Source organism: Heloderma suspectum, chromosome 8, assembly GCF_057233095.1.
Source record: "Heloderma suspectum isolate Gila_16-S chromosome 8, 16-S_ref, whole genome shotgun sequence".
NCBI classification, from domain to species: Eukaryota; Metazoa; Chordata; class Lepidosauria; order Squamata; family Helodermatidae; genus Heloderma; species Heloderma suspectum.
This window is the reverse complement of record NC_139465.1, coordinates 46,660,313-46,675,038: the sequence shown is the minus strand read 5'-3', so window position 1 is coordinate 46,675,038 and position 14,726 is coordinate 46,660,313. Positions and strand designations below refer to the sequence as shown.

Below are 14,726 nucleotides of genomic sequence, written 5' to 3'. Positions count from 1 at the left end.
GTGTTGCCCTGCACATTCTAAGCTTAGCCTGCTGCCCCACAGTGCAGTGGAATATACTGGTCCATTGCCACTGTCAAAACAAGAATTAACTGCCAGCCTGGTAAGCTTCTGTACATGTAATGGGGAGAGGCGCCTCAGTCAGCAAAATGCCTTGGGTCAGCTCCACTCACTATGATGCATGTCAGTAGTTGGAGACTCTTGGGCCTCATGGCTGCCGCCAGAGTGGCTTGGCTGCTTGCCTGCTTTGGGATACCCCTCTTCAGGGCTAGTTCCTCAATGTGTTTACACTTGAACACCGTCCATAGATAGTCTTCCACAGTGATGCGGGGGAGGGATGGAAATCTTTGAACTGTAAATATTTTCCACTGCCCTGAACGAATGGAGATGTGATTTAACATGAAATTTATTAAAGAGAACTTAAATTATGTCATGTTAAATTTACGTTTTTTATAAATGTCTGGGAAGTTTTTCTAATAGCCAAAAGTAGTTGGAACTGAAGTATTTGATTATGAAAAGTTTAAATAAAGTGTGCTTGGGGTGCATGGCTTTCTGCTGATTGAGATGAAGGCATAGTTGGTGACGGCTCTTAAACATAGGGCTAATAAACAGCTTAAATGGAGGCACATCTGCACATTTTTGACAGCTCTGCATAGAAAGGAATAGCAGATGCAGAGATCTGCCACCTCAATCCAGAAAATAAATCTGTTATTGCACCTACTCGGGATGTCGGAGAGGTCTGCAGTGGAATCAGATGAGTTTAGATTTGTATGAATCCAACCCGCGTATTCTCCAGTGGACTGGCTTTTCTTGAGTGGCATGAATTTTGTGGACCTGCGGACTGTTTTTTTTAACCTTCTAGAATTTTACGCAAATTTAGTCATTAAAAATATGTAAAATAAAACACTGGCTGAAAATGCACATTTGGGGGGGACTTGGGCATTTGGGGGGCGATTTGTGCGTTTTTGCAAATGCAAATTTGTGCAAATACAAATCTGGGAAATTAGAAAAAATTCAATTCCATCAGTGAGCGGACAGCAGAATGAAAGGCACCTGACAATCCGTGAAATTCAGACGGAACAAATTTTACCGAATGTGCACATCCCTAGCACCAACTGCTTCATGAGCCCATGAACACCCAAGAGTGTTCTGAGAATGAGGAGAGACATTTTTGTGCCAAGCACACAAGACCTATAAAAAGAGATCACCCTCATGTCTCAGCAGCAATGATTTAACTTAATGAAGGACTGGACAGAGACTTTAGAGACTAAAGTGCCTGTCAACAGCTACCAGGGAGCTTCAGCTGAAAATGGCAGACTTGGAGGATCAAGATTACCGTCTAAATATCAGAATCAATAAATTCAAGCGCAGATATGCTTGAGTTTATTGCGAGCTGTGCTACAGAAACATGCCCTAGGATTAACTTCAGCAAAACACGATTTGGAATGAGCTTGCAGGGCACTTGGTCAGCCTAACTCAAAAAGCACCATGCGACAGGACGTTGTTGTGCACTTCGACAGATACCAACAGAAGGAGGGAGTTTTTCATGCTCTTAGTAATATAAGTGTATAATACACTTTTTAGCACAAGGTGGTGAAGATTCATGTCTTTCAAGATTCAAGTCAGGATACCCTCTTGAGGAGAGAAATGTCTTGCCCATATACTGACCTGCTGTGCGAAGAGGGGATCCCATGCAGATCAGGATACCCATTTAAAATGATAGTGAGAGCTGCAGCCAAGGTACAAGTCGCTGACATTTTGACAGAGCTGGATTTGGAAGCACCGTGACTGGCAGAGGAGAGAAGTGGGAGGGAGGTAATCAGTCAAGATCTGAAGACTTCACTTCAGAGTGGAACATCGTCAATAGACAAAAAAAGAATCTCACACAAGTAAAGCGTGCTAGAGAGTAAATATATTGGCAGAAATCTTTCTGATTTGTAGAGACAAATATTGAAACTGACTAACAGCACAAGTTTACTCTTGGACAGAGGGGAGCATAATATATGGAGAAGAGGAGAAGGGATGGTATTATTATATAGGATATAATAGGATAAAAACAAAATCCATAAGAATGCAGTTATGTGTGGTGTGTGTGTGTTTGTGTTTATTACATTTCTATATGCCCAATAGCTGAAGCTGTAAACTGCATTATGAAATATATATAGATACAGACAGACACACACTCATATGCAGTTATACACGCACATACCGACGCATACTGGGTGACTCACCTCTAACCTTTGGATCAATTTATAGCCCAAATACAGAGTAACACTGTTGTGGATTATTTCTTCTGAACCAAGAGGCCAAGTTGTTCACAGCAATTCTTACAAGTACATTAAATGCCTTAATAACAAAATATATCCAACCTGATCAAACAGGCTTTATGCCTGGCAGACAGATAACTGATTATGTTAGGCATGTACTCAACATAATACGTTATGGTAAGACCAGTAACTCTCCAGTTGCAGTGCTCTCACAAGATGCCTTTAAGGCTTTTGATAGTCTTGAATTACCATTTCTGACAAAACATCCATATTGGGTTTGGGTGATAAGTTTATGCAGATCATCAATAACTTATATTTGAAATCAGATGTTTAAGCTAATGTAATAGATTCAGAGACTTTTTGCTTACTGAGATGCACAAAGCAGGGCTATCCTTATCTCCCATACTTTTTGCCATTGTTGTTGCATCACTGGCAGATTTAATACACTCTAGCAGAGAAATTTAAGGAGTGCAAATTAATGGGATAACCCATAGCAATAATTTGTACACAGATTACGTGCTACTCATGCTTTTCAACCCTGAAGGAGCTACTTCGAAGCTTTGATGCTTGCTAATTGAATATGAAAAGTGGCAGGATTGAAAACTGACAATCAGAAACCTTAACTAATGTGTCTTAATATTCTGCTGGAGTACCAACAGGAACTTCAAGCACAATCTAGACTGTTGTTGCAACAATCTAGTTTTTTAGGATCTCGGCATAATTCCAAAACATTTAAGAGAAAAGGAACTTTGATCCACAAATTAATAGACTAAAAGAACTTATAGAATGTGGAAACAAACTTTTCCTGACCAAGCTTAATGGCACAGTTAAAATGCTGTGGCATCTTAAGTTTTCTTTTGTTCCAAACTTTCCCAACAGAGATACCTCAGCTCTAATTAAATAACGGCAAATGTTATTGGAGACTTAGTAATAGGAGGAAGAAGCTGTGCACTGGCAGAACCTCATTTTACGGACACTCAAAAGAAGGCGGGGTTTGGCTTTCCTAACCTCAAATTATATGATGATTCATGCAGCAATAACCTTGCCATTGTCTGCTACATCAGATAAGGAGGGGAAACCCTGTCCTGAATTCAGCTATAGCTTGCCTATGGCTTCTGGACATCCACAACACTGTAACCTCTGTAGAGCTTTACTTGGCAAGCAACGACGGTGAATTCCGTCAGCGGGGCTGGATGCTCCTCCCATGTATGGAAGACCGGGTTATCCACCATTTGTTTTGTTGGTGGGGCTTTCCCAGTGTGGACATATGAAGCTGCCTTACACTGAATCGGACCATTGGCTCACTGAGCTCAGTATAGGAGTGGGCAACCTGGTGCTCTGCAGATCTTTTGGGCCAATTCCCATCTGCCCCAGCCAGCATGGCCAATGGTTATGGATTATGGGAATTTTAGTCCAGAACATCTGGAGGGCACTGGGTGGCTTCTCGCTGGCCGACACCAACAGGCTTTCAGGCAAGGTTCTCCCCCAGCCCTACCTGGAGATGGTGTGGATTGAACCTGGACCCTTTTGCAGGCTCTGCCACTGAGCTGTGGATGCCTTTGCCACCACCATCAATGCAAAATGCCAGCTCTGCAGCTGGCCCACGCTGAGCACAAGTCCCTGGGTGATAACATTCATGCTGTCTTGGGTTCAGGGCTTTTTCCCTACTTAGCACCATCCAGTTGTCCAGGCACTGGGTGCTCCCAGTTCCATCCACAAGCAGGCAGGACCTTTTAAAATGAAGGATCTGGCCAAGGCAGATCCAGGTTGGGGAAGGCTCCTACCTCCTTAAGAGTCACAGGTTGCTTGTGGTGTTTGCTGTCTCAAGTGGGCCTGAAGAAAGAAGAAAAAGGAATTGGAGCCCAGTGTGGAGGTTCTCTCCTGTTTTTTCCCTTCAGGGGCTCCCAAACCATGGTATTAGTCTTGGTCCCCCTTGGCATCCCCCATGTCAGGCTCCTAAGGGATAAGTCAGGGCTAGTCTCTCTCTCCCCCGCCCCCTTGCAGGACAGTTTTGCCTCTCTTTGCTGGGGCTGAGAGCTGATAGGGCCTCTTGAGGGGGCCAATGTGGGAATGGTTTCTTTGTCCCTAGCATATAAATGAACTTGATGCTGAAGATGAGCGGCCATGAGAAGCAGTACGTCTTCTGCTTTGGTCCAGATCAAGCCGCTGCTGGCAGCAGCTAACGTGCCAGCCTTGTGTTTCTCTTCACGAAGGGAAGCAGCTCTCTTCCCCCCTCCTCTATTGACTGGGCAAGAATGCCTTTGCAAGCAGACAATGATCGGATCTCCCCCCTGTGGACTATCAGAATATTTATTAGAATATTTTCCCCTTAAAATGCAGTATCTGCCTTGCTTGCAGAAGTTCCCAGGTTTTTCTCAGGCATCTCTGCTGCCTTAATGTGTGAGACTGGGCTGTCTTTTATTTTATCCCTTACGCCATTTTGACCTCTAATTCCAGTATCCTCCTCACATATTGAAACTGGGAAGACTGTATCCAAAATAGCTGCCTCTACTATTGCCCACCAGGACTTCCAGTCTTAATCCAAATAATCCGTGAAGCCTTGTTTTTGGGCCCACTGGCCTAAGCTGTCCCATGAGATGCCCCCAGCTGGGAACACCCCCTTTCTGTGATCCCGCTCCCTCCAGGTGAGATAGCTTGCTGGTGGGACCATGCAGCGGCCACGAAGGGGGACAGCTATGATTAGCTGAGTGGTTGCACAAGCCACCCTCCTTTACCACTTCATGTGTTTCTCTGTGTATCTCTTTCCTTCCTGGGCAGCTGCAGCAGTTGCTGGATATGCCCTTTGGTGGCTTGGGCAGGCCATCACCCCAAAATGTTTCAGTGGCTTGTCTTTAGAAGCTGCTCAGCACAGGCACAGAAGCCATATACGTTATTGCCCAGATGGCCACTCAGAGAACTGTAGTTACAGGTAAGCTGCCTTTGCTTGAGCTGTTAGCATGGATGAGATGTTGATTGAAGGCTGCATCATGAAATCCTTTGAACGCTGTATACTGGTTTTGGTTCCCTTGGAACTGGATATATCCTTGTGAAATCAATGCCTTTTGTCATGCACTTTGTGGACTTACATAATTGTATTTACCTTTTCCAACAGCTGACTTATCTCAGGTATGGCCGGAGGCTAATCAGCACTTTAGCAAAGAGATTGATGATGAAGCCAACAGCTATTTTCAGCGTATTTATAATCACCCACCACACCCAACTATGTCTGTAGATGAGGTGAGCTTTGTGTAGCCATTACATCTCCCTTGCGCTCTCCTCTTGCTATTCTCCCTTTCCATAGGCTTTCTTTTCAGTCTTGTGAAACATTAGGGCCAGTAGGTGCTTGCAACATTGCTTTTTGTTTGGTTGCAGTTTTAATTTAAATTATGAAGTTCCAAAATGTATGCCCACACAGTTGCAGACAACTTTTGTGCAAGTGAAATTGGATGTTTTAAGCTGTGTCCAGTGAAAACTATTCTAAAGGTTAATTTTGTTAGTAAATCTCATTGCTTATACAGTTCAGTACATATTTAGTATTAAATATCAAGGTTTTAAGAGGTCATAGCAGCTGAAACAGCATTGGTGTCTTTTTAAAAATTCCATATTGCATTGAAATCAGTTGTGAAGAATAGTTCTGTTTTACTTTCATCTCAGTTCCTCTGTTGTTGCTTGGGCGAACATTTCTTCCCTTGGGGAATCTCTTAAACCAACAAAGTGCTACTTAGGAGAGGGAGTTGCAGTTGCTACGCTTTAAATGTTAGGGTAACATTATATTGCTAGGGTTAGCAGTATAAGTTGGATCAAATCACAGTCCCTTTTAAAGTGCAATTTTGGGAAACATTGTATGGAATATGAGGAAACATACTTCAATGTTTTGTATTTCCAAAAAGAATTTGGAAAATAATCTTGATAAAATACTTTGCAAACACTAACACAGTTAATTAAACTTTAGTGAATGTTGTTATACAAGGCCTACTTTATACATCCTGAGCAACTCTTTCAGTTTAAATGTACAGCCCAGAGATCCATTTGGGACTTCAAACATGTGAAGTGAGGAAAAGATTTGAAATTTCCCCTAGTGAAACTTTGGCTGGGTTTCCCAAAAAACTTTGCTTTATGCAGGTGCTCGACACCCCTTAGTGAAAGGGCTTGAGCATAAATGAGTCTCTTCGTAACATTTTGATTTCTTTACAGGTGTTAGAAATGCTACAGAGGTTTAAGGACTCCAACATTAAACGGGAACGCGAAGTATTTAACTGTATGCTGAGGAACTTGTTTGAGGAGTATCGTTTTTTCCCCCAGTACCCCGATAAAGAGCTACACATAACAGCCTGCCTCTTTGGTGGGATAATAGAGAAAGGACTGGTTACATATATGGCACTGGGCCTGGCCTTGCGCTATGTTCTTGAAGCCTTACGAAAGCCTTTTACATCCAAAATGTACTATTTTGGTATTGCTGCACTAGATAGATTTAAAAATAGGTGAGTGTCTTTTTATAATATTTCCAGAAATGCATGGGGGAATTTCTAAGTATGCGCCTACGTCAGCAAAATATTTAGCTTTGCAATACAGGATAGTGGTATGTTGCCATTCTTGAATGTATCCCACAATAGATGCATAAATTAAATAGACACTTCAGTTAATAAAGGAATGCATATTTTGGAATAAATGAAACAGAAATCAATTATAGGTAGTCTGAATATAGGCAGAAACTGCCTTCAAATAATTTTAATTTAATTCATTTAATTAATGAATTAATGCTTAAGTATGAGATGGCATACACATTAATGATGCTCCTGAAATGAAGATATTGCAAATCATTGTTACTGGCTAAGAGGCTCCCCTGTCATAAGTAGTTACCTATTTACAAAGGAACAATCTAGCCAAAGTCTAGCCATTTTATGTCTTATTGATATCAGTGGGAGGAGAGAACACACACGCACACTAAAATAACTTTAACTGGATTGTACTTGATACTCTGGAATATGCAAGGTAGCTCTCCCAAGACTCACTATGATGGAAAGCTTAACTTTCATCCATTTTGCAAGGCAGTTTTCAGAGCCCTCTAGAAACAACTAGTAGGGCACACTTATGCCATCATGTCAAAGTGCTGGTAAGTAGTTACTCTTTTGTCTCACAGTACAACTCAGTCTTGAGTCCATTTCTGTCCTTCCCAAAGCAATTAAATCCTTGCTAATACCTTCTCATATCCCAGTAGTCTGTTTCCCTTCCTCCTGTTGCTGCCACCTCTCCCCTTCACACTACCACTGTGTGCTCCTTCATGCCACCCCCACAGTCCCTGTGGCTTTCTCTGATTTTGACCCTTCCATCTGCTTCCATGTATTTCCTTCTGTCCTGCAGCTTTGGCTGGGAGCTGGGCTTGAAGCAGCATGTGTAGCTGCATACCCACGTGAGAAAACCTTACCTAGAGCGTCATGTTCAGGATACTTTCTGAAACCATAACTGCTAACCATTTTCAATAAAAGCTGAGATTCTCAGGATTTTAACACATATTTTGGTAATTAGTGCAACGTGGTTTTTGCAAACTCAGTTTTCATACTCCTGCTAGGGGGCTGTGTGATTTCTTTCCAGTATCACAATATGCTTTTCCCTTTCAGTGCCATAGATTTAAACTTGCTTCACATTCAGTAGAGATTTTCATTCAAATAACAATCATAGTTCTGCAACAGTCTAGCAGATAAAATGAGGTAGCATGATTAATGCTACAATCCTATGCACACTTACCTGGTAATTAACCCCACTGCATTTCGTGGGACTTATTTCTAAATAAGCATGTATAGGATTTGAGTTGCACATTTACTGTGGTTTAACAAATACTGTTTGTTCTTATTTACATAGTAAGCTCAGACAACTTTCTAACAAAGATAGAGTTCTGAAGTCAAGTTAGCATTAATGCAGTTAAAAAGCAAGACCAGGGTCTCCTATGTTTGCTCATTTATTAAAACATTTTATGCTACTTTTCGTACGAAGCTTAAAGCAATGTACTGTATGTGAAAACGTAAAATATGTTTCATGACTCAATTGTGCACTTTGGACTCTATGTATATATTGGCCTTAAGTTGCTGAATGCTTTACATAAAGAATTGAGTTAGTAGGTTTAGAATCTTGTGTTGCGAGCTAGAATGGAAGAGAGGTAGCTGGAAGGGCCAGTAGGATGGGGAAATGGATTTGTGGGAACAGGAAAGGGCCCTGTGGGCCGGGGAAGCAGTAGCAAGCTGTGTGTATCATGAAGAGTCTTAGTCTTCTGGCCATTCAAAAAGCCTTCTTTAGTTAACTGCCCTGGTGCTTTTAGGCTTTTTACTGGAAACCATGAAGGCAATATTCCTTTTTTTTAAAAAACAAAACAAAACTGTACAGCCTATAGAAAAATCTATATGTTGCCCCAGTCCAGTAAGTGCTATTGGTCAGCCTCCCACTTACTTTAGTGTGGCTTCTATTGAAACAAGGAGAGGGTCTGTACAGAAACAGTGCATGTTGAGTAGGGTCTGTGTAGATGTCGTCACTAACTAAGTTAATTGTGTACCACCAATTCAAGGCTCTAATTTCTTTTTCATTAATATAAGTGCAGATCTAACTCTTATAACCTTAGTAGGGTGGCTCTTTCGTAGTGGCTTTGTGGCGGCATATAGTCAGAACCACTGGCTTTGCCAGTAATTTCCACATATTTGCTGACCAGCTTGTGTGTGGCAGAACCAGAAAACCCTCAAAGCAACTCTTATTAATTTAGCCAGAGATTAACCATTATTGTGTTGTTGGTGGTTTTGATCAGGCTATTTTCTCCTACTAATGGATAGTTTTACCGTTGACAGATTGAAGGACTATCCCCAGTATTGTCAGCACTTGGCTTCTATTAGTCACTTTATACAGTTCCCTCATCACCTGCAGGAGGTGAGTGTTAAAGTTATGGAAAGTGAATCAGTAAGGGGGAGGGAAGAAATTTAAATGAGTTAGGTTTATTTGCATGTTGGAAAGCTTCAGCTTTCCCTTCATTTAGTGCTTCAGCGTCCACTTAATAAAGGGCACAAAAGTTCTGTGTGAGCAACCCCCATGCATCTGAGAGAAGAAAAACAGATTAAAACTTACTGCAAACTATTTTTCTGCCATTTTCCTTTCATGGAAACCATAGCCCTTTGTCCCAACTCAAAGTGTTTATCTGACAGTTAACTCTTAAATCTTGCCAGACAGCTTCCTAGAGGGTTGGTTCATGAATGAGCTTTCCTAGCAAATAAATCCATACTGCTAGGCACAGCAGTCTGTCTGCTCAGACCTTCTGAAAGCAATCAAAACCAGGGATAATGGAATTAGGATCTTGAAGGTCTGATCCAAAGGCTGTATTCCAAACACTAAAAGCAATGTTGGTTTAGAGTCTGGGCATCAGTGACATGCCAGTCAGCAGGGATTTCTTTATTGTATATGTAATATTGAATATTTATTTGTGATAAACAACACTGAAAGTCTTGCAAGCTGCAATTATTACACCTTTGCTTCAGAAAAGTCTATTTGTTGTAATACTAGTCTAGTGTATTTGTTGTAATACTGTTATCCATGGAAATAGATTTCTTCAGTGATTGCAGAAACTCTTTTGCCCTTATCCAAAACACAGCTTTTGATTTGGAATGGTTCCACCAGTGGAATATTTTACTTCTTACTTCTCTTTCTAATCATTGAAGTCTGCAAGGAAGGCTTACGCACCCATTCAGTAGCAGGTCACATCTTTCCTCTAGCTTTTGCTACCTCCCATATTCCCACAGGATGGTAGGAAGGGAATGGAGTAGGGATTTGAAATGCTTGCCTTCAGCTAATGTTGGTGCTGCTAATTGATTCGAGGCCAGCTGTGTTCATCACTGTACCAAAATAAGGGCTTCTTTTAGGTTGTCTTGAATGTCTCTACCATGAATGACTCTATTTTTAGGATAGCTGAAGCATTGCGGAGTTTATTTGTGGTGGTTGGAGTTGCCCAATAACTTCAAGATCAGGAACTTTGGGGGATTGGTTCTAGTGTTAAGGTGATTCTAAAATTTGCTATGTATCTTTGAGTGCATGTGAGATTTAAGGATGTTCTACTTCTTGTCTTTTGTAGTACATTGAATATGGACAGCAATCCAGAGACCCTCCTGTGAAGATGCAGGGGTCAATCACCACCCCTGGAAGTATTGCACTTGCCCAGGCACAGGCACAGGCTCAGGTTCCAGCAAAAACTCCTCTTGCTGGTCAAGTTAGCACTATAGTAACCACCTCCACTACCACCACTACTGTGGCAAAGACTACAATCACTCCAGTGGGTCGGGTCAGCTTCAAAAAGGATGTGCCGGTAAGTACATGAGCTAGTTTACTGGAGCAAGCACGATGAGGGACACATAAACGAATAAAGATTAACCACAGTTAATGTTTTGTGAGCCTTGTTGAGGAGTCATTTTGATTTTGTTTGAACCTATACAGTCATGCAAGCACTTACACAGCTTATACCACCTCAAGCAGGTCTTTTCCCTCCCTCACTTCCCTCAGAAAAGAACTATTTATATATTTCAAAGGTTTATACACTGCCCTTCAGCAAAGATGAAGTTTTCAAAAAATGGATAAAACCAAAAGCAACACCTTACAGCATATTAAAATAATACAATATTTCAAAAAATAAGAAATATCTTTGCCTACTGCCGAAAATCACCAGTGAGGCACCAGGTGGGCCTCCGTAGGGAGAGAAGTCTATAGATAGGGTGCCATTACTGAGAAGGCTGCCACCCACCTTACCTCAGATGGTGATAAGGAGAATTTGAATTTGAACTAGTATTTAATGGCAGCCCCATGTGCAGCGCATTGCAATAGTTAGTCCTAGATGTTACCAGTGCATAGATAACGGTGGCCTGGCTATCCCTATCCTGGGGATACTGCAGCTGCACACCATCCTAAGATGATGAAAGACCCTCCAACACAGAAGCTATGTAGGTCTCCATGTACAAAGCTGGATGTAGGAGTAACCCAAGATTGTAGTACCCCAAGACTGAAGAAGCGCAACTGGCTTCTGCTGCATTATCAATTCGATTGGTATGCCAGCTGCATCCCCCTTCTGGAAAGGAATGATCTGGCAACTTTGGTAACATCTGTGCATGATATATGACGATGGGTTGTACATTGGGCTTCCCTGAAAGTGATCAGAAACTTCAGCTGGTTCAGAATCTGCTAGAGGACTCCTAACTGGAATCTGCTGGCTAGTAGTGATAGTATTTCTCTCATGTTTAAAGATTTTCATTGTTTTACACTTTGGGTTATATCCAGTGTTAGTTCTACTTAGAATAAACCCTTTGAAATGAATAGCACATAAGTTAGTCATGATTAACTTAAGTCCCATTCATTTCAGTGGGTCTACTCTAAGTAGGACTAACTTTGGATACAACCCCCTTGTTTCCAGCTCAATTCTTGATGCTAGTTTTAAGTTTAAAAAACGCACCCAAGGCTAAAGGGGATGTGGAAAAGGAAAGACACATGAACCTGTTCAGCAATTAAGATCTTATGAGGTCATTTCAGTCAAACTCACCCGAGCTTTTAATTAACATATTATATTTATATTGTATTGCTACTTTATTTTGTATTACTAGTTTTACGATTTTTTAAATTGTAATTCTTAATGGTGATTCTAAGTTACCTTAAAGAGTTTTTATGAGAATGCAGGGGAGACATTAAAAAAAACAAAACACAAATATTGTTCTTGGATATCCCAAAGAAAACTTACCTCTTCCACCAACCGATAGAGAGAAGCTAGATCTAGATGTGGTTTGCACTGTCACCTCAGCTTAAACAACAACAGGCCTTGGGTTTGTTGAGCATTGTTTCCCCCTCTAACTAGCATCTGGCTCGGCTGACATGACAAGCTGTGCCTAGGTGGGTAATTAGGCAAAGGGGGAATTGAGCAAGCCACTGTGGCTTATTTAAGTTGCAGTGATCATGCGACCAGGCCTTAATGTGAAGTTGCATTCCTGATGGTGGAAGAACAGCTTCTCCTCCTGTGTTCTGAGAAGGGATCTTTAGAGTGCATATTCCCCCAAGTTAGGAACCCCCCGGGGCTTTCCTTTTCCTTGTCCCCTTTAGCCTTGGTTTATTTAGGGGTTAACAATGCTGATACTGTATTTAATGATATAAATGATTGTTTTATTAGAGTACCATATGTATAGCTTGGTTATAATATTCTGGGAAGGAGGGAGATTGCTCCACTTCCTGCTTGGGGTGGCAGGGAATACGCAGGTCTGCCTGCAGCAGTAGAATCTTCATCACAAAGGCAACTGTTCTCACCCCACCACCAATAACAAAAACTGGATAGGTGAAATTTTTTTCTATCTCCTCCCCCCCCTCCCCCCCCACACACACCCTGAACTGTCTGGTGCTTTCACATTCCCCTTATCATTTGGGGCTTTTAGTTACATCCAGGCCCTTTGAGTTTTTAGCCAATATCACCTTTTGGGCTCGCTCCTACCTACGTATCTACCCAAAGATTTTGCTGCTGTGCAGTCTGTTATGTTCAGTCAACATTGTTTTGCTGTCTTTGTTGCCCCTTGTACCTTAAATTCCCTTTTTTAAGTGTTTAATTATGTCATCTTGTCTTTCACTACTCCATTGTTGTTCTGTCTGTACAAACAACAACTTCCAGGTGATTTGCTGTTTCTCAAACTTCAGCAGACTCCTGACCAAACTCACAACAAAGCTAAATATACACTCATGTATTTGCTTGTGTAACTTGTCTCTCTCTGTCTCTTTTGTAACTTTATGGTAAAATAGTGACTGGCGCTACACAGTTTATGCTGTAGTGCCACCTTCCCCACCAGGTCCAACTCCCATGCTGGCTGGGGAATTCCAGAGTTGTAGTCCAACACATGTGGAGGGTACCAGGTTGGGGAAGGCTGCTTTAATGTTAAGCCCATGGTCTGTTGCATCCTTAATTAAATCAGCTCATTTTCTTAAATTGTTGTTCTTGTTCTGCAGCCTTCTATTAATACAACCAACATTGATACCCTGCTAGTGGCCACAGATCAGACAGAGAGAATTGTGGAACCCCCTGAAAACGTGCAGGAAAAGATTGCTTTTATCTTCAATAACCTGTCTCAGTCCAACATGACTCAGAAGGCAAGTATTGCTGAACATTCAGTTCTGTTTTTTTTTCTCCTTGTGGATACACCATATGATCTCCATATGTCGAGATAGGATTGACTTACTTGATGCCTATCTGTGCAGACAAGAGGTTCTTTTATCTAGCTGCATTCCTTTTCTTCCCAAGTGAGTGTTGAATCTGGCCATAACTGCAACTCACCTTCAAATGAATCTTACTGTTCAACACTTCTGAACAGTAAGTGTCTAAATTGCTGATTTTAAAATATTTTTTCAAGAAAGCTCTAGAATTTTAAATGTTTGTGCATTTGATAGTCCTTGAACTGCTCACATATTGGGAAAATATGGTCAACTTTGTCTATCAAGAGGTGAAAGACCTTAAACATTACCTGCTGCCATCTTCCTACAGGGACATTTTATCATCTGCACCTGATACTGATTTTTTAAAAATTCCTCTCCTGTATATAGTTATTCCACCACATTGCATAACTGGCTCTCTATATTCTATATTCTTCTGCAAACATAAAGTTGGTGTCAGGTGCAGAATCAGCTTAGGAATTCCTTTGCATTTTTTCTTGAATCAAGTTTCTTTTCCTTATGGCTTCCAAAACGTGGGAAATGGGTACAGTAGTCTTAAGCCTGAGGGCTGGTTGCATGAGTTTCCCATGGAGCATAAATCAGGCATGAGGAACCTTTTGTCTATGAGGGACCATTAACCCATGGGAAAGTCAATCCTGGAGGTCAGAGCTGATGGAGGGCACAGCCACCGCCATCTTGTTTTTCTGCTGCCCCTTTCTTCCAGACTCCCTTACTCTTGGCTAATGCTGCTTGGCAGAAGATGGTCCTAGAGGCATGTCCATAGCAAGAACACTTGCTATGCCAAAAGTTTTATGGAACAAGCCACTGTCTCTCTCCCCCTCCTCCCCCCGACAACCAGGGCAGCAGTTGTCATACAAGGGAAAAGGGCTCCATCATACATACTGAATTGGGGTGAGGGGAATCGGGCGCTGAAGCTGGATAAGGTAGAAGTAGAAAAACCTGCAGCCTGCATGGGAAATGACACCAAGCAGCATCCCTCCACCAGGGAAGCTGAGCCTCTATGCTCCAAGCACACTCTGTAGCAAAGAGAAGCAGCTACTCTGGGCTCACTCAGCAGCTCCTGTCCGGGAGGGAGGAAAATCCTTCCTGCTACCTTGAATGCTTCTTCACTTTCTGTTCTGCCTAGATTCTGCCTCAGATGGACATCTTCCCAACTAGCCAGTGTCAGTTGTTGCCCACCAACTGGGTCACAGGGTGTCAGGAGCCTAGGTACCAGGGCTAGATTGAAGGGGCAGAGCTACCAGAGTG

At 41.9% G+C, this 14,726-nt stretch overlaps 1 protein-coding gene across 16 annotated transcripts in view; it reads left to right on the top strand.

Annotated features, from left to right (window-relative positions):
• Positions 1-14,726, top strand: part of CNOT1 (CCR4-NOT transcription complex subunit 1) — a 122,885-nt gene that overhangs the window by 77,004 nt on the left and 31,155 nt on the right. For 14 of the 16 annotated variants that reach the window (XM_084812378.1, XM_084812380.1, XM_084812382.1 and 11 more), the window contains 5 exons: positions 5,377-5,501; positions 6,459-6,745; positions 9,095-9,173; positions 10,366-10,596; positions 13,257-13,397. In XM_084812378.1, the coding sequence (XP_084668504.1) occupies positions 5,377-5,501; positions 6,459-6,745; positions 9,095-9,173; positions 10,366-10,596; positions 13,257-13,397 (863 nt within the window). The remainder of the gene's footprint in view (positions 1-5,376; positions 5,502-6,458; positions 6,746-9,094; positions 9,174-10,365; positions 10,597-13,256; positions 13,398-14,726) is intronic. The other 2 variants (XM_084812385.1, XM_084812384.1) reach the window with 1 other exon arrangement.